This window comes from Lactuca sativa, chromosome 8 (assembly GCF_002870075.4).
Source record: "Lactuca sativa cultivar Salinas chromosome 8, Lsat_Salinas_v11, whole genome shotgun sequence".
NCBI classification, from domain to species: domain Eukaryota; kingdom Viridiplantae; phylum Streptophyta; class Magnoliopsida; order Asterales; family Asteraceae; genus Lactuca; species Lactuca sativa.
The window spans coordinates 322,935,830-322,953,080 of NC_056630.2; the positions used below are offsets into that span (position 1 = coordinate 322,935,830).

General features: G+C 34.9%; 3 protein-coding genes across 4 annotated transcripts; 2 read left to right on the forward strand and 1 right to left on the reverse strand.

Annotated features, from left to right (window-relative positions):
- The first annotated feature begins 1,459 nt into the window (after window positions 1–1,459).
- Window positions 1,460–4,551, forward strand: LOC111921102 (uncharacterized). Of its 2 annotated transcripts, none has more exons than XM_023916682.3 (11): window positions 1,460–1,673; window positions 1,753–1,797; window positions 2,099–2,191; window positions 2,295–2,405; window positions 2,472–2,646; window positions 2,759–2,815; window positions 2,913–3,052; window positions 3,169–3,228; window positions 3,318–3,395; window positions 3,488–3,577; window positions 3,817–4,551. In XM_023916682.3, exons 1-11 carry the CDS (start codon window positions 1,602–1,604, stop codon window positions 3,856–3,858), a joined length of 963 nt encoding a protein of 320 aa, XP_023772450.1. In that variant the 5' UTR covers window positions 1,460–1,601; the 3' UTR covers window positions 3,859–4,551. The 2 variants fall into 2 exon arrangements, with proteins under 2 accessions (XP_023772450.1, XP_023772448.1); XM_023916680.3 differs by having other exon boundaries at window positions 1,462–1,673; window positions 2,093–2,191; window positions 3,817–4,090.
- Window positions 4,552–6,268: 1,717 nt separating this feature from the next.
- Window positions 6,269–9,449, forward strand: LOC111921104 (uncharacterized). Its single transcript, XM_023916684.3, has 9 exons — window positions 6,269–6,594; window positions 7,132–7,215; window positions 7,322–7,531; window positions 7,655–7,790; window positions 7,885–8,050; window positions 8,148–8,276; window positions 8,774–8,968; window positions 9,041–9,163; window positions 9,265–9,449. Exons 1-9 carry the CDS (start codon window positions 6,420–6,422, stop codon window positions 9,370–9,372), a joined length of 1,326 nt encoding a protein of 441 aa, XP_023772452.1. The 5' UTR covers window positions 6,269–6,419; the 3' UTR covers window positions 9,373–9,449.
- Window positions 9,450–9,590: 141 nt separating this feature from the next.
- LOC111921105 (exocyst complex component EXO84A) lies at window positions 9,591–13,789 on the reverse strand. Its single transcript, XM_023916685.3, has 6 exons — window positions 13,421–13,789; window positions 13,098–13,195; window positions 11,969–13,013; window positions 10,516–11,016; window positions 9,926–10,251; window positions 9,591–9,849 (listed from the first exon to the last, which is right to left on the reverse strand). Exons 1-6 carry the CDS (start codon window positions 13,571–13,573, stop codon window positions 9,711–9,713), a joined length of 2,262 nt encoding a protein of 753 aa, XP_023772453.1. The 5' UTR covers window positions 13,574–13,789; the 3' UTR covers window positions 9,591–9,710.
- Between the last annotated feature and the right edge of the window lie 3,462 nt (window positions 13,790–17,251).

The window sequence follows — 17,251 nt, forward strand, 5'->3', positions numbered from 1 at the left end:
ATAATGTATCGTAATTATAATGTATGTATCTTTTAGTAATGACATAAAAATAGTTAAATGTAAACAAGTAACATTTTTTTTTTTCAAACGGTTAATTCTCGTTTCAAATATAACTTCTTTAAACTTATTTCAATGATTATGACATTCAAAATATATATACACGAACAGCATATATGTTTTAAACTTACCTTTATGTATTTAATAGTAAAAAACAATAGGTTAATAATAATAATAATAATAAGTAAATAGTTGTCAGATTGTATAGCTATCATCCATATTCACACACTTTCTCATTAAGTGCCCATTAAAGGAAACAAATAAAGAGAAATGGAGTGAGAGAAAGAGATAAAAAGTACCTTATTCACACACTTCTCCTTTGGTATATCTTACTCCGACAGATAAGATAGCAATAGCCGACAAAGGTACAACATAATGTGAGCGGTTTTCGGCGAGGTGGCGACCGGAAGAGAGGGGAGGTAGAGCTTACAGAGGCGGAAAACGTGTGGTGACCGGCAGAGAGAGATAGAGAGCAAGAAAAAGACGACAACAATATGACGACGGGACTAGTGGTGAAGACGCAGTTGGGCGGCTGCGTTATTTCCGGTAAGATTAGGTGTTTTTTTTTTCCGATGACTCGAATAGATTTTCTGGGTTTTTTTTTCTTCTTACACACAAAGCTTGTGTAAAAAACTTGTGTAAATTTGATTAGATTTTTTGTTCTTTTATAGAGCTTATGAGATATTTTCCTAAGGAAACAAGATTAATTTTGATCTTTCCAGGGATTTTTAGAATTTTAGTTGCTTGGTTTGGTTGCTTGATTATTTAAACTCTAAATTAATAACAAATCTAAAAATCAAGGGGCCAATTTAATGATTATTGGTTTAATTTTATAATTAAACGATATATATAGGAGTATTGCTGTATTAGAAGCCTCAAAACCGGGGAGGCCAAGGCCACCCTAGCCCCCATTAGGTTCCGACCCTGATAGTAGTAATATACATGTGGTTGTTGCAAGATATCCTATATAAAAAGATTCAAAGAAAATAGAGGAAGCAATTAGAGCTATAAACGTCCCATTAACCATGGTGTTTCCCATATGATCCAAATCATGATCACAAATAAAAATAACAACCCTTAAAGACCAATTTTAACCATAGATTCCAACATATTTATTTTGATCAGTGCAAAATGCCTCGTTCCTAACAAAAAAAAAGTCATTTTGACAAAATAATATATTTTTTTTAAATCCCATTATTCTAAACAAAAATTGATATTTTGTTAATATATATTTTTATTTATAGAACATATCACAAATTAGTTTCATATATTCAAAGTAATAAAGTAAAATGTGTATTTGAAACTTAGAGCGAAATTAAAAGGGTATAAAATGAAAATTAATAATAACATTACAAGAAAAAGAAACGAAGTTCACAAATGATGTGACGTTAAGTTTTTATTCCTGCGTTTAAAATTAGGGTTTAAAATTACCCTTTTTCAACCAAAAACCCTAACTTTTCGACTAGTATTCAAAATATGATACTATATTACTATTTCATCTCTTTTAGTATTTTAATGATTGCAGGGGAAAATTTGGCGGCAAAATGGAGCTGATCAAGCTATCAAAATTCAAGCTTCAGCTCCAAACCCTAATCACAGAAGTTCGTGAACTCAGAGTAATCTCAATCACTCTCCTCATGTCATTGGATTGATTAATCAACAGAACAACTTGGAGAACTTATACTAAATTTTCAGGAAAAGGAACGCGCTTCTTCCAATCAACTTCACGATTATGTCCAGGTTCTTATCAATCGAACATTATTTTACAACCGTTCATACGAAGAGCTTCATTTTGATTCCGGGGTAAAACCTAGAGTTTTCCTGATGCAAAATTGATATGATATTGTCGCGGATTTACAACCGCTTCTAGTAATTGTTGAAAATTGAAAGTTGTTCGTGAACATCTATCATGATTAACTTAACTGTTCGCATCCAACGTCAAAATGGAGTTCTGTGATTAAAAGATGAGTCTATTGTGTGAATTTGCAGAAATTGTTTGTCGACGTATGCTAAGTTATTGGTGTTTTGAATATAGAAACAGAAGCAAAGCGATGAAGCATTTTGTGTAAAAATTAAAGAATTGGAAGCCGAGTTAACATCATCTAATGAACTGCGGCAGAAACTGGAACGGAAGGTAATGTAATTGATTGTTCATGAACATTTTGCAATCTCAGTCGCATCTTCATTTATGCTCAAATGAAGCAAACGAATTAAATTTAGGGTTTGTGGTGTGACAGATCCAGTTCCTTGAAGATGAGAATTATTTACTTGAAAACAAGCATAAAGAACTGAAGGAAACTATAAGTAGCATACTCCAAGAAAAAGATGGCTTTGTTAAAGCTTACCAGGTTTTGTAACTGTTAATTTTTCTTGAGTAAATGCTTTGTTATTAACCATGATTCAAACATTTGCAGGAATCAACTTGTGAAATGAAAAGATCCATTGAATCCAGAGATAGAAAGATTACCATTCTTTCTGAGAAGATAACTGCTCACTTATTATCATTTGACACAATACGCAAACAGGCATCATTTGTGAAGCAAGTAGTGGATAATGCAACTCATGTTGTCAATGAGAAAGAGGAAGTAGGTATGTCTTTTTATCTCAACATGTTTTTATTTTACAAAATACAAATCAAATAATTAATACTACATTTATACTCTGAATCTGAATCACTGATAGTTTCTTTTATGATTCTCAGTGTCTCAATTGAAGATGAAATTGGACAAAGTATGTGCATTTGAGAACTTATTCATTGGTAATGTTATTCTTTGAATCTATTTACTATTTTCATGCTCATTTCACATCTACTATTCATGGTCTTTTTTTTTTTTTTTTATTCTAAATATTTGCAGAAAAAATCAAGGATCTTGAAACTAAACTAAAAATTAAAGAAAGTGAATTTCATACAAAGGATAGAGTGATTGCAGAGCTCCAGACACAGCTAGAGACAATAAAAATAACTACTGTTCAATGCAAACCAAAGATAGAGGAAATATCCATCTTTATCTTTTTTTATTTTTTATTTTATTATTTTTTTTTGATTGAACATTAAACAAAAACTAATTATTGATTAATGTCTAGACATTGCAATCTCTTAACTAACCTCACCTTCAAGAAACTATACAAATGAAGGAAGGGATCATAGAGACATTAATATCAGAAAACAAGGTATCTACTCAAATATTTCACACAATAATTTTCTCAAAATTTATTTATTTATTTATTTTTTTTTATTTTCATGATGTATGATGTATCAGGCCTTGCATTCTGAAGTGGGGATGTTGGTAGTTACTGTTAAGAAAATTCAAGATACTATGACACGTATGGATGAAGAGGTAATTGATTATAATTTATAATCACTTAATATTCAATTTTATAAAATTATAAATTCATCAACAATTTATAAAATTTGTCCATTTCATTGCAGGATAGAGCTTCTTTGCCTTTAATAGTGGCAAACCAAGAAAAAAATGTAACAAATTCTCATCACATAGATTCTAGAGCAACTGTGTCAGAGGCAAGAAATAGCAACATATTTTCATTTATTTTCTTATTAATCATTGTATTTTAAAACGATTAAAAAAATATGGGATTGTAGTTTTTATTTGTGAAAAAATTATCCAATTATAGAAGTTAAAACTGTTTCACATTTTGGATTACATTGCTTCTCAAAGAATCTATTTCTTTCACTTGAGCCTTTTTTATGATTTTTGTCACATATCTTAAAACTTTAATTTTAATATGTTATTACAACAGCTAGATTCAGAATGCTCAACTACACAAGAAGGAATTTGTTGATGATGGGATTTCTATAAAAGGTAATATTCCTTTTTTTTTTTTTTTTTTTTTTTTTTTTTTTTAAATAAATTTCTAGTGATGTGAATGAAATATTAAGATGGTATATATCTAAAGACATTTATTATCTGTAATAGTGGGTTGTATTGATATATGTTAAATGCTTACTTTATAATTTGTTACATTTGGTCCCTTTCTTTTATATTGTATCTACTAAGTTTATGTCACACCAAATTGTTTTGCCATATTGACCACCATTTTATTTTTATTTTTTGTAATGTATTTATGTATTTATAAAAAAACAAAATCCAATTGATAAATTTTGTTCAAAAATGAGAAATAAATCAACCAATTATTTACATGTGACAAGAGACTAATCTTGGCAACCCAAGGCTCGTTGAAAGGTTGCATTTTCTTCTTCTTTTTTTTTTTTTTGCTTTATTTATTATTTGGTTGGAAAAAATAGCTCAATGGTCAAACACGTGACATATAAAACGATAACACTGATTTTTATTTATTTATTTATTTTTGCAAAAAAGGTTGACAAAAAAGTAGATTCATGTATATACTAGCTCACGTATTATTCAGGTATTGTGTGTATGTAACTATGTATTATGATTAGGTCCATGTTGTACTTTACCCACGTTTATAGATTTTGGGCCCACAATCTTGTAGTTATTGTATACTTGTATATATATTTTATTAATGAAAATTGGATTGATTATGGAAAAATAATTTTTGTAACAATATATAGAATGAGTACATTTTAATAAAAGAGTAAACAAGTTGAGTTGAAGGTACGTCATCCAAATTATAATATGTCAAATTTAGGTAAAGATTCGTTTTGAAATTATCAACTCATGTGACATGTTTATAAGTTTTTGTTCCAACAAAATCCATTATCTAAAAACCATATTCATTTTTTTTTTAATACAAGTAACTAACTTTCTCACGATTTAAATTATTTTCCATAGAGGAATCCTTGGTATAAAAAAGGTAGATACATAATTTAAATGTGTATAATTTAGACTGAAATATAAGATTTTTTTGGAAATTTGCCCTTATTATTTATATATTAACGATATATATAAGACTAAGATGAGAGGTTTTGGTGGCAATCCAACCCATAAATCATTTACTAACAAGTGTATCATGATATTTTTGTTGATTTTTATGGCATCTTATTTTTATAAATAATAATCCATGATATTCACCATTACATTAGAAAAATTAGAAATTGGTTTGTCCAACTTCTTGTATTGACCCCACTTGGAATCGGGTGGTTCCGGTTCTATACTCCTACGGCTGAAAACAATGGCCGGCCCAATTTACACAACCACTATTCCACTAAACGACCCTACAATGATCACACGTTACTATGTGGCACGTGGCATATAAGGATTTAAAAAAATAAATTATGTGGTTTTGAATGATAGAATATAAGTTTCTTGGAAATTATAATGCGCACCCATGTATTGACCAGAAAAATATTTTACTAGATTGTTATTTTAAAGTGCAATGTTTTGAGTAAATTACACGAATGGTCCCTATGGTTTGGGGTAAGTTGCATGCTTGGTTCATAATTTATTTTTTTAATTCGGAAGGTCCCTATTGTTTGTTTTTGTTACACACTTGATCCTTAATGTTTATCTTTGTTACGCATTTGGTCCCTATCTTACCTAAAAAGACTATTATTTAAATAATGAAAAAATGATGTGATAAGTAAGGTATGGTTAGGGAGATAAGGTTGGGGGTGTGTTTATTTAAATAAATTAAAAAATCAAGAGAAAAATAGTCTTTTTAGGTAAGACAGGGACCAAACATGTAACAAAAACAAACTTTAGGGACCTTCCGAGTTAAAAAAATAAGTTAGGGACGAAACATGCAAATTACCCTAAACTATAGGGACCATTCGTGTAATTTACTCCAATGTTTGATTAAATTACACGAATGGTCCCTACGGTTTAGAATAATTTACGCGTTTGGTCCCTAACTTACTTTTTTAACTCGGAAGGTCCCTACTGTTTGTTTTTGTTACACGCTTGGTCTCTGTGTTACCTAAAAAAACTATTTTGCCCTTGATTTTTTAAAATATTTAAATAAACACACCCCAATCCCAACCCACTCATCTTATTTTATTTATCCCATAATTTTTTCTATTTAAGTAATAGTCTTTTTAGGTAAGACAGAGACCAATCGCGTAACAAAAACAAACAGTAGAGATCAAGCGCGTAAAACAGTAGGGACTTTCCGAGTTAAAAAAATAAGTTAGGGACCAAAAACGCAAATTACTCCAAACCATAGGGACCATTCATGTAATTTACTGATTTTTGGTTTGTCCTTGACGAATGTCACAAATTTTGTTTCAAGTTATTCTTCTTATTTATTTTTTACTCATCTAACTTAGTGTTGATCCACATGCTTTGTTACTCGTTTTCTTCTAAAACATTTGGGACAATTAATTTTTTTTTTTTCCCCATTAAGTTATCGATCAAATAACATTATCCATTTTCTTTAAACAAAATACCTTGATATTTTCCCGCGAGAGAGCGAAAAGAGAGGAGATGGGAGGTTGCGTATCTATGCCGGAGAATTGCGTCGGAGGTGGAATAAAGTCGTCGAAGGTGAAGGTGAAGGTGAAGCTGAGAAGGCGGAGGAAAGCTCTGAAACGCCGTGTATCGTCTCGTTTGTATGATCAATCCAAGGCGCCTCCCTCCGGCGACGCTCCAAATTCCCACGGTTCCTTCTCTTTCTCTCTAAAACTACATTAAAATTTATGTGTTGTGTTCTATACAGTTCCTAATGCATCGTAATTGGAAGTTTCGAGGATTGTTTATGAATAAAACTATATTGAATTAAACTACACCAGTATTACTCGTACATGATCTTCAAGGAATAAATTGAGGAACATGATTACGTATTTAGTTAATCTATGAGTTAACTTGTTGTATTTCCATGGTTCTCCAACAGCTTTTTTTTTTTTTTTTTTTTTGACGGAATTCTCAGATCCAGAAAATCTATGAAAAGGAGGCCAAATTTATCAACGGCTTGCAATTTTTCACATCGAATATTATTTTTCTAAGCTATAAGTTTGAACGAATCTAATGCTTACAACCTGAAAATTTCAGTCAGTTTTTTTGATATCGGTTCATTCTGAATTACTTCGTGAAGTCTGTTGTTGCCTTTTTCATTACAATTTCAGTAGTTCGTTACAAATTTTAAAACATCCATTCAAACTAATGAAATTTTCTCTTACGTACCTTGCACTTTTTGCAGGGAGCACTGATGATCTCTGGTGTGATTCTACTTCAATTCTTGAATCTGATTGCAGTGATGAAGATTTCCAGAGTTTTTCCGATGGTGATTTTTAGCAAAAATTTTCTAACAGACATACATTTACTTGCTTTTCTTTTTCTTCATCTCTCTGAATTCTGAATCCAAATGTTCATACATTCTCTGTTTCCAGATGGTTCAGAAGCTGTCTCATGGCCACATATTGGTTCTCTGAGAGATGGTGAAGCTCATAGAAGTTCAGTGCATCCTGAACAGATGATATTTCAATCAAGTATAGATGAAAATGCTGGAAGGGAGAATGGTATCCAATCAAGCTCAAGGAAAAAAGCTGCATTTAAGTTATCCTTCAAACGAAATGATGAACATTCTAATCCCACAATCAGTCAGTTCTTTTACCATTACACTTGATTTTAACTGGTTTATGTTAGATTTCCTTTGAGCCTCATTTGATAAGCTTCCATATTTCAAACACTGAAATTTAACATAGTTCTTTATCTGAATCCAGTTTCTTCAAAGATCCATATACAACGACCTATAGCTGGTTCACAAGTACCCTTCTGTCCAATAGACAAGAAAATGATTGATTCTTGGTCATTTATTGAACCCCAAACTTTTAGAGTACGTGGCAAGGATTATCTCAGGTAATCTTCTATAAGTTTATATATATATTCAAACATTTGGTCAATTCTGAGAAGACACTTTGTCAATTTTTTGTTATGTTATATCATTTTACAGGGATAGAAAGAAGGAACTTGCTTCTAATTACGCTGCTTATTACCCATTTGGAGTTGATGTGTTTTTATCTCAGAGGAAAATTGATCACATTGCTCAGTTTGTAAAACTCCCTGATGTTGCTTCTTCTACAGGAGATGTTCCATCTATTCTTGTTGTAAATGTACAGGTATTTTGATGGATATATCATATTCATAATTAAAATATTTTGATTTTTGACAAAATATATATTAATCATTCATTTTGATTCTACAATGGCTTTGCAGATTCCATTGTACCCTGCTGCTCTTTTTGGAGGTGAAATTGATGGAGAAGGAATAAGTTTTGTGTTGTATTTTAAACTCTTTGATTGTTACTCAAAGGAATTATCTTCCCAATTTCAAGATAACATGAGAGTAAGTAAGTAAGGGTTTGATATGCATTTTTTATTCATCATTATGTTATGTCAACTTATTTATTTTTGGAGTAAATTACACGAATAGTCCCTATGGTTTAGGGTAATTTGCGCGTTTGGTCCCTAATTTATTTTTTTAACTCGGAAAGTCCCTATTGTTTGTTTTTGTTATGAGCTTGGTCCCTACTGTTTGTTTTTGTTACACGTTTGGTCCCTATCTTAACTAAAAAGACTATTATTTAAATAGAGAAAAATGATGGGGTAGATAAGGTAAGGTGATGGGGTGGGGTTGGGGGTGTGTTTATTTAATTAAATAAAAAAATTAAGGGCAAAATAGTGTTTTTAGGTAAGACAGGGACCAAACGCGTAACAAAAACAAACTGTAGGGACCTTCAGAGTTAAAAAAATAAGTTAGGGACCAAACGCGCAAATTACCCTAAACCATATGGACCATTCGTGTAATTTACTCTTATTTTTGTTGTATAATATGAATTACAGAGGATACTTGATGATGAAGTAGAAGAAGTGAAAGGTTTTCGTGTAGATTCAGTTGTAGCATGTAGAGAAAGGATAAAAATATTGGGACGTGTTGTAAATATAGATGATCTTCAGTTGAATGCCCCACAAAGGAAACTTATGCATGCTTACAATGGAAAACCTGTTCTTTCACGTCCTCAACATGATTTCTATCAAGTAAAAAAAAAATTCTTTTAAATTTCTAATTTTTACGACACAATTTTTTTATATGTCATAAACAATCTACAGGGAGAAAATTATTTGGAGATCGATTTGGATATGCATAGATTTAGTTACATCTCTAGGAAAGGGTTTGGTGCATTCCAGGATCGACTCAAGGATTGCATCTTGGATTTTGGCATCACAATTCAGGCAAGTTACACTTTTATTAAAAAAAAAAAAAGTAGATAATTATTTTAATAGATATGTGAAGATTTTGAAGGATAAATTTTGTTTTTACTGTTGTAATGTAGGGTAATAAAACAGAGGAGTTACCAGAGGAATTGTTGTGTTGTGTGAGGTTAAATTGTATTGATTACATGAAGTATCACTTTCTGAGTTTAGATCACGTCTCATCATGACGCAATAATCACGACTCTATCTGAACATTAATTGGAATTCAAAATTTATTTATTTATTTATTTTTGTTTCCATGAAAGTTCCAATTTCATTTTTTAAACCAGTCAGTTCCTCATCCTAAAAGACTGAACAAAGGAAAGAAACAATGACGAATATAGTTGATAAATAGCAACGAAATTCCATAAACTTGTTTGATTTGGTCACCAAAGTTTCTTATATACATTTTTACTCATTACATTTTGAAGTTTACCTTAATATTGTTAAACTTTTTGAAACGTTGGAAGAAATCCAAGAGAAAAATGCAATTGTAATTTGATAAAATTTGTTTGTGAGGATACTGTTACTCCTCAATGGAAGGCAGAGCTCCTTCTGATGTGTCCACTGTGGGACTAGTAACCTCTTCATTTTCCGGTGTTGCAGTCAACTTTTTAATCGCGGTTTGAGCATGATTAGTAAACCATTCATCCTCCGGAACCATACTGCTCAAATCCAAACAACAAATATTTTAATCCTCAAATAAAAAAACAAAAAAGAGTAAAAAAAAAAAAAAGAAACCTATCGGGATCTCCACCAGCAGAAACAATCGATCCTAAAGCTCTTGAGATTATATTCTTGATAACTTGATGCAAGTTTCTTGATAAGTATCGGCCTTCTGAGGCAAAATGGATAACAAACTGCAAGTCTAGATAAAACTGTCGAAGTCCAAAAGGGCCTAAAGGCTTTGGGCCATGTTCGATTTCTTCCCAAAAACTTTGTTCATCGGAAAGCCATAGAATTACTGTTTCCGTCAATCTGATTAAAAGAAGAGTGGAAAATCTTTCTCTTCCTACAAACATGTCCGATGCTAAGCGTGCGAAACTACAAAGTTTAGCAAACAGTTCCTGAGAAAAACAATCAATCAGAAACTGTATTACTGCTAACGTCATATGAACCTATAGGGTCACACATCAGTACTATGTGGTAAATGTTGCAACATTCTTAATAATGTTATAAAATTTGTTACACACAAGGTGGCACTATTTTGTCTTGCACGGACCATGTGGGCCATGGCAAGAATCGATCAGACATGTTTACCAAGGTGATGACAAGAGAAAAAAAGAAATGATGATTTTTATATTAAAAGTAATAAATTTATATTTGTTTACTTGAAATATAGGAGATGGGAACCATTCTGGCTCTTCTGAATTCTCATCCATACTGAAATACATAGGTGCATTAAGACGAGCACCTCCGTCTTCTGAAAAAATAAGATCAAGGGCATGTTTTCTACAAAAGCTATCTCTCAACTGATCAACATATCTCTGAAGTCGTTTCTTCAATTCTCTTGTTTCTGGAGTTCTTAATTGTTTGTCTGAATTTCTCCTAGGAGTATCAGTTGGAAGACATTGTTGTAAAGGCATTAGCTTCAATGCTGCTCGTGGGAGTAACTCTTCTGCTAAGAATAGTGCATTAGCTAGCAAGGCTATTTGCTGTGTATCATTCTCTGCTGTATTCACAATTCTACCCTCCAAATTCTCAGTCTCTGATGAACCAGGCAATGCATTTACTAGCATGGTAATGTATGAACTAAAAACTTGATGTAAACCTTCTTTTGCTTGATTGGAGAATGTTGATGATCTTAGGAGTCCAATATCCTCGCACATTTCCTAGTAATCAATGCAAATAATAGGATTTACATGTAATAAGTAAAGTAAAATTGTTGAGATTTGAGAGTTTGGGTGTAATTAGGGTTTTTATGAATAGAGCTGGCATGAGTCGAGTTGGGTTGACCCGTGGATTGAAATTTCCAACCCGGAAAAACTAGATAAAATGGTGGACCCATTTATTTTGTTTCCAACCCAACATGTTAGAAGTCGAGTTAACCCATTTAAAGTTCACATAAAATAAAAATAAAAAAGTTTAAAGTTTATTAAATTAGTTAAAAAACCAAAAAATTCTTCAAATTTTAAAAAGAAGTACAACTACAACTTAATTGTTCAAATAACATTCTAAATTTTCAAGACTTGAGGTTTTGTTTTTGTATCTTGTTAATATATTAGATGAAATAAAATATAAATGAAAAGAATCATATCTTTAACAAGCTAGAAATTTCAACCCAAACTCGACTTATTTAATTAAACCGGTTCAACACAGCCAGTCCACTAATTTTGTGTCGATTTTTTACTAGCTCTAGGCTTGAGTGATTTGTTTATGTGATTGTAACAATTTGGAGTAAATTACTGAAATCATCCCTATGGTTTGGTCAAAATTATACGTTTGGTCCCTAACATTTTTTTTGCACTTGGATCATCCCTATGGTTTGATTTTGTTGCGTTTTTCGTCCCTATGGTTTGATCAAAATTACACGTTTGGTCCCTAACTTTATGTATGTAAGGGACGAAAAACGCAACAAAATCAAATCACAGGAACGATCCGAGTACAAAAAAACAAAATTAGGGACCAAACGTGCAATTTTGACCAAACCATAGGGCCGATTTCACTAATTTACTCAACAATTTGTCATATATCTGGTTTGCAAAACGTTTCCATGTATATACTTGTGTTGACGTTTAATTTTGTTTAATAGGTTGTTGGGAATCTTTGAGAAACAAAACCAACCTGAACCATAAGATTAAACCTATGCGCGCTACTTGAAAGCTTCGGTTGAGACACAATCGAACTGCCAAGAGTAGGCGGAGTACCCAAAGAGCGCGTGCCAATAGGCGGATAACTCAGGGACCAATCATCCGCAGCCGCAATAGCAGCAGTACTCGTCTCAATTCTTTTCAAATTAGCATTCAAAGCTTTGTCAACACACGGTCTAAAATGTCTCAAAAGAACAGGCGCAAGTGCCAACCCTCGAGCTTCCAACAAATAACAATGTCCCATTGAAATCTGAACACATTCAGCCACTGTCCTTAACCCCCCCGAAGCCGAAGGTGAAGCAATCACATGCCTCTTCATTAAATTCGCGAAAGTATTCGTTTGCTTCACAGACCATGTCACTAATTCAGACGTGTACAACGGTTGATCACCAAATATAGCCAATGAATCACTTGATGCTTGAGCTATGATTGAAAACACAAGTTGTGAAAGGGCAGCAGTGTAAGCCACTCCATAAGTTGAACCCGAGGTTTGAAGACCTTGAATTTTGGATTGTAGCTTTTGGTGGTGTGAGTTGAGAAGAAGCGTATGTGCACGAGGGCCATCGCCGATTTTTTTTATTATTTCAACCGATGATCGGAGTTCCTTGCCGCTAGAAGACGGTTGACACGCTGACTCAGCGAGTCGATCGGCTAGTTTTTGTCGTTGTTCGGTTATAGTAGCTTGTAATGAAGCGAGCATGATGGGTGTCATTAAGTCGTTTGATTTTTCTTCTTTTGCTACACGTTCGCCTTCATCAAGGGCAGCTAAAGCTTCATCTACTCGTCTTTCTGCTAGCAAAATGTTTAGGTTGTCTATGTATTGTGATAACCAAAGTTCCATTTTTGTGGGTTCTCTATGTTCATTGTCAAAACTACCCTTTTTTCTTGAACCGGGACCCGATGACACCGAATCAGTTCGTGTACCTTCGGCTAGAGTATGGATGATGGCTGCACGATTAGATAGAAGATTCCTTAATGCCACTAGTTGCCCTTCAAGATCTGAAATCTCTCTTGATACACTGTATGTGTGAAAATATGTTTTTGAGTTTAGTGTCATAATTAGAACTCAAAATAGTTGTTTGGATTGATTTGTTTCTCCTTACCGAATAAAGGAAGGATAATTAGCGTAGACGCTTTTCCTCATTTCTTCTGCTGAGGCCTTCTTTAGATCTAGAAGACAAGTCACCAAGTGCTTTATTTCCTGCCAATCAAACAATTCCACTGTTGTTAAGCGATCTTTCTACATTGACATGGCTCATTGGTGCATGAAATTAACAATAACACACATTTTAAGCTATTGAAGATCAATTTTTTTTCCAAAAGATTTTACATATTTCAAACCTAGCATGTTAATTTGAAAGCGAATTCGTCAAATGAATTTTGCATATAGTAATCATAAAATGCATTAAAAACTACAAGATTTTACCTTTTCGCTGGTTGTGCGGCATTTTGCAGATACATAACTTTCCTGATCGAAACCAGAGGATTTGAAGGCTTTAAGCTTGTCACCAAGCGTTACCTCCTGACCAAAATCCAGGTCGCCGGCGTCCGACGACAGTGCTCCTTCCGGTATCGACATTTTTATTTCCTTTTGGATTTTATTCCTTTACTTCTCCGGCCTGATTATTGTGATGAAATTATACAAACGCAAACACACAATATGGCTCCGGCAGGCGGCAGCGCGAGAACTCTAGAGAGAGAGAGAGAAACGGCGGAGGTGATTGACGGTGGATCTGTACCGGAGATGGTTGTGTATTGTCGAGAAACGGGATTCGTCTGTTATGAGTACGCAACTTTTTTTTTCACGTAGGACTCGTTCATTTTTTTCAATTACACTTTGGTTTCTGAACTATTGATAAAGTTTCATTAGTGGACCTAAAGTTTTAATATTCTTGTTAACTTCGCTATTTGTACAATCAATTTTCACATGGCATTCTTCGAGTTTTGGGTAATGTGATTTCTCTTAAAGGATAATTATTTGAGAGGGGAAGATACTTTTGACTTTGATCACATTTGGTCATTAAACTTTATTTTGTGCTTTATTAACCCTTTAACTTGTTGAATTGTACTAATGTTTCCCTTATGACCGGTTTTAGCCGGTTTTAAAGGATTTATCAATCCTATGTGTACTTTTTATCTCACGTGGCAAAAGAGGTGGCATGTAGGCCCCGATTTATCGTCTACTTCTTGTTAAACTTCACCCCAAAGCCTTATTTGGTCCTTAAACTCGACTAGGGCACAAAATTCTCCATCGATCATTCGTCTCCTTCAATCGTTCTGTAAAATGGCATCATCTCCAAATCCCACTGATCAGAACTTCATTGTAGTGGATTTCCACTACAATGGTCAGTTTGCACCCAATCCCTTAGTTTACTTTGATCCCGATAGAGCATGAGTGCGAGATGTTGACTTCAATGTGTTTGGGTATGAACAATTCATAAAATTCCTTCACAAGATCCTTAAATCGAGAAGCAAAGACATCTATTTCTGCCTTCCACAAGAGTCTTTAGGTCTGGGAATTCATACACTGGTGAACGAGGGTGATTACAAGGAATTTTTGGATTTGGCGTATGCTAATGACAAGAGAATGAATGTATATGTGGATCACCATAATGAATCTATCTTCGACTGGATTGAGGCTGAAGAAAGTTGTCACACCCCGAAACCGAAGGTGGAAACGTTCCGGGGCAGAGGACATCATGAATATCGCAACCAATGTACATAGTAAGCATAGTAAACACAAAGCAATACATTACATAGATTCAATACATTTGATTGAAAGTAAAGTAATACAAGTTTTGTAGTTACATAAGTTTAAACAAAAGAAAGATGTAACTCCATACGCTCCGTCTTCTACAAAAGAACGCGTGATACCTGTCTAAGGAAAACCTGAGAATACAAACAGTTTAAAAATCAGCATAAAGCTGGTGAGTTCATAAGCGGTTTGTTTTCTGAAAATGAACAAGATTCCTTTAGTTTTCTGAAAAAGTTGTTATCCAAGAATGTAACAGCCCGGATTCCCAGGTATTTATTATTATTGTTTTTTTGGTATTTTGTGAGGAGACTCGGCGAGTTAGAGCTCAAATGTAACACCAAGATTTCCAAAAAATAAAATTTTCATTTAATTAATCAATTTAATATTAAAAACACTTGTTTAAAATCTTATTCACATTCAAATTACAAAACGTAGTTTCATTTCCATTATAAAAGAAGACCAGGATCCTCCAAAACACAACTCTTTCTTCGGTGTGTACAATCGAACCGTTGCCATCCCGCGTTACTGTAAGAACCTGAAACAACATAACATAAACAACGTAAGCACGAAGCTTAGTGAGTTCCCCAGTATACCTTACGCACATACGCCTTCCGGCCCGGATCTTTCGATCCACATAATATCGCCTTCCGGCCCGGATCTTTCGATCCACATAACTTTGCCTTCCGGCCCGGATCTTTCGATCCACATAACATCGCCTTCCGGCCCGGATCTTTCGATCCACATAACATTGCCTTCCGGCCCGGACCTTTCGGTCCACAAGATAATTGCCTTCCGGCCCATACACATATATAACACATAATACAAATACTCTAACACATAAAGCACATATATCATATATCATACCTGACCTTTCTGTCACATAATACCTTGCCTTCCGGCCCATATATAAGCATGTATATCACGCGTAGCAACTAACTTTCCATTCATAGCATATAAGCATAACACACAACATACTTGACCTTCCGGTCACACAATCAAACCCTTCCGGGTGAGGTATAGTGAGAAGACTCACCTCGCGGACACTGGAAGACAGCAACTCCTGAAATCTCTTGCACTTGATCCTCCGAGCTACAAGCTCCCTGTCTCATCATATATCCCTTATTTAATACTTCTATCTTCCACGTTAACTGGCCCTAAGAAATCACACCAGTCAACTCTGGTCAACAGTCCATTGTCAGCTCGACTGGACTCGGCGAGTTCCCTGGCGACTCGGCGAGTCTGGTCGTCCTTCAATCCTCTAAGATTCCCCTTCTACTCGTCGAGTATCCTATTTGACTCGACGAGTCACCCCTGGAAGAATCGCGGGGCCACCCCGACTCCACTCGCCGAGTCTGAAGAACAACTCGGCGAGTCCCAGTGAATCTTCAAGCTACTCGCCGAGTCTGATCATCCGACTCGGCGAGTCCACGCCATGCAGTCGATCCAACTGCTTCCTGAGATGCGTTTTTCCCGAGATACACACTCATGGGACTTCTGGACCTCTAATCATCCTATTACTAGGGTAGAAACCTTTGTATAACAACATAATAATCCATCAAATCTCCAAATGGGTTTCATAAACCCTAAATTCGTGTACACATCAAAATAATAGGAATGATCCGAAACCTTACCTGAAAACATACTCTCTGTGTCCCCAAACCTCAGAACTCGACCTCCTTGCTCTTCCTTTGGCCAAAACCCTTCCTCTTCTTGCACCACAATTCCTTCAAAGTCAATAATGGCCTTCAAGTTTTGCTCCAGATGCCACAGTCGTCTAGGGTTCTCCACAATCGGCCAAAAGACGTGAAATGACGACATAACAACCCTTAAATACGACCCAATACGAAACGGCTAGGGTTTCTGCTGAACAGCGTCGACTCGCCGAGTCCATACCTGGACTCGTCGAGTCCAGTCGCGAACCCGCGACCAACTCTGCGACCCTACTCGGCGAGTCTGGCTCCAACTCGCCGAGTCTCCCCTTTAAAACACCCCAAATGCAATTTAACAATACTTGAGATTTTGGGCTGTTACAATTCTCCCCCACTAGAATTAGACTTTGCCCTCGAAGTCTCACTCTGAAAGTAGTTCTGGATGCTGCTCCCGCATCACACGTTCCGGCTTCCCTAAACACTTCCGATATCTTCCGAGGTCGCCACTGAACCAATACCAGAGGTACCTCCTTGTTCCTCAGAACCTTGATCTTCCGATCTCCGACGGCCACTGGCCTCCCGACGCAACACAGGCGCGCATCCACTTAATCGTTCTCTAGCAGAACCACTGCTGACCCATCCGCTATACACCTCTTCAACTGCGACACATGAAAAGAATATATCATGGATTTGTCTCAAATCCATGGGCAACTCCAACCGTTAGGCCACCCGGCCTACCCCCGCAATCACATGAAAAGGCCCAATGTACCGGGACCCCAACTTGCCCCACTTCTTGAATCGAATCACTCCTCTCCAAAGAGAGGCCTTCAGGAGTACTAAGTCATCGACCTGA

Coding starts and splice junctions, on each gene's coding strand:
- LOC111921105 (XM_023916685.3), bottom strand. CDS start 13,573: ATGTCGATACCGGAAGGAGCACTGTCGTCGGACGCCGGCGACCTGGAT. Junction 13,014..13,097: donor AATTATCCTTCCTTTATTCG/GTAAGGAGAAAC, acceptor TCACACATACAG/TGTATCAAGAGAGATTTCAG. Junction 10,252..10,515: donor TCCCATCTCCTATATTTCAA/GTAAACAAATAT, acceptor TGTTTTTCTCAG/GAACTGTTTGCTAAACTTTG.
- LOC111921102 (XM_023916680.3), top strand. CDS start 1,602: ATGGAGCTGATCAAGCTATCAAAATTCAAGCTTCAGCTCCAAACCCTA. Junction 2,406..2,471: donor GCTTTGTTAAAGCTTACCAG/GTTTTGTAACTG, acceptor AAACATTTGCAG/GAATCAACTTGTGAAATGAA. Junction 3,229..3,317: donor CATTAATATCAGAAAACAAG/GTATCTACTCAA, acceptor ATGATGTATCAG/GCCTTGCATTCTGAAGTGGG.
- LOC111921104 (XM_023916684.3), top strand. CDS start 6,420: ATGGGAGGTTGCGTATCTATGCCGGAGAATTGCGTCGGAGGTGGAATA. Junction 7,216..7,321: donor TTTCCAGAGTTTTTCCGATG/GTGATTTTTAGC, acceptor CTCTGTTTCCAG/ATGGTTCAGAAGCTGTCTCA. Junction 8,969..9,040: donor CTCAACATGATTTCTATCAA/GTAAAAAAAAAA, acceptor AACAATCTACAG/GGAGAAAATTATTTGGAGAT.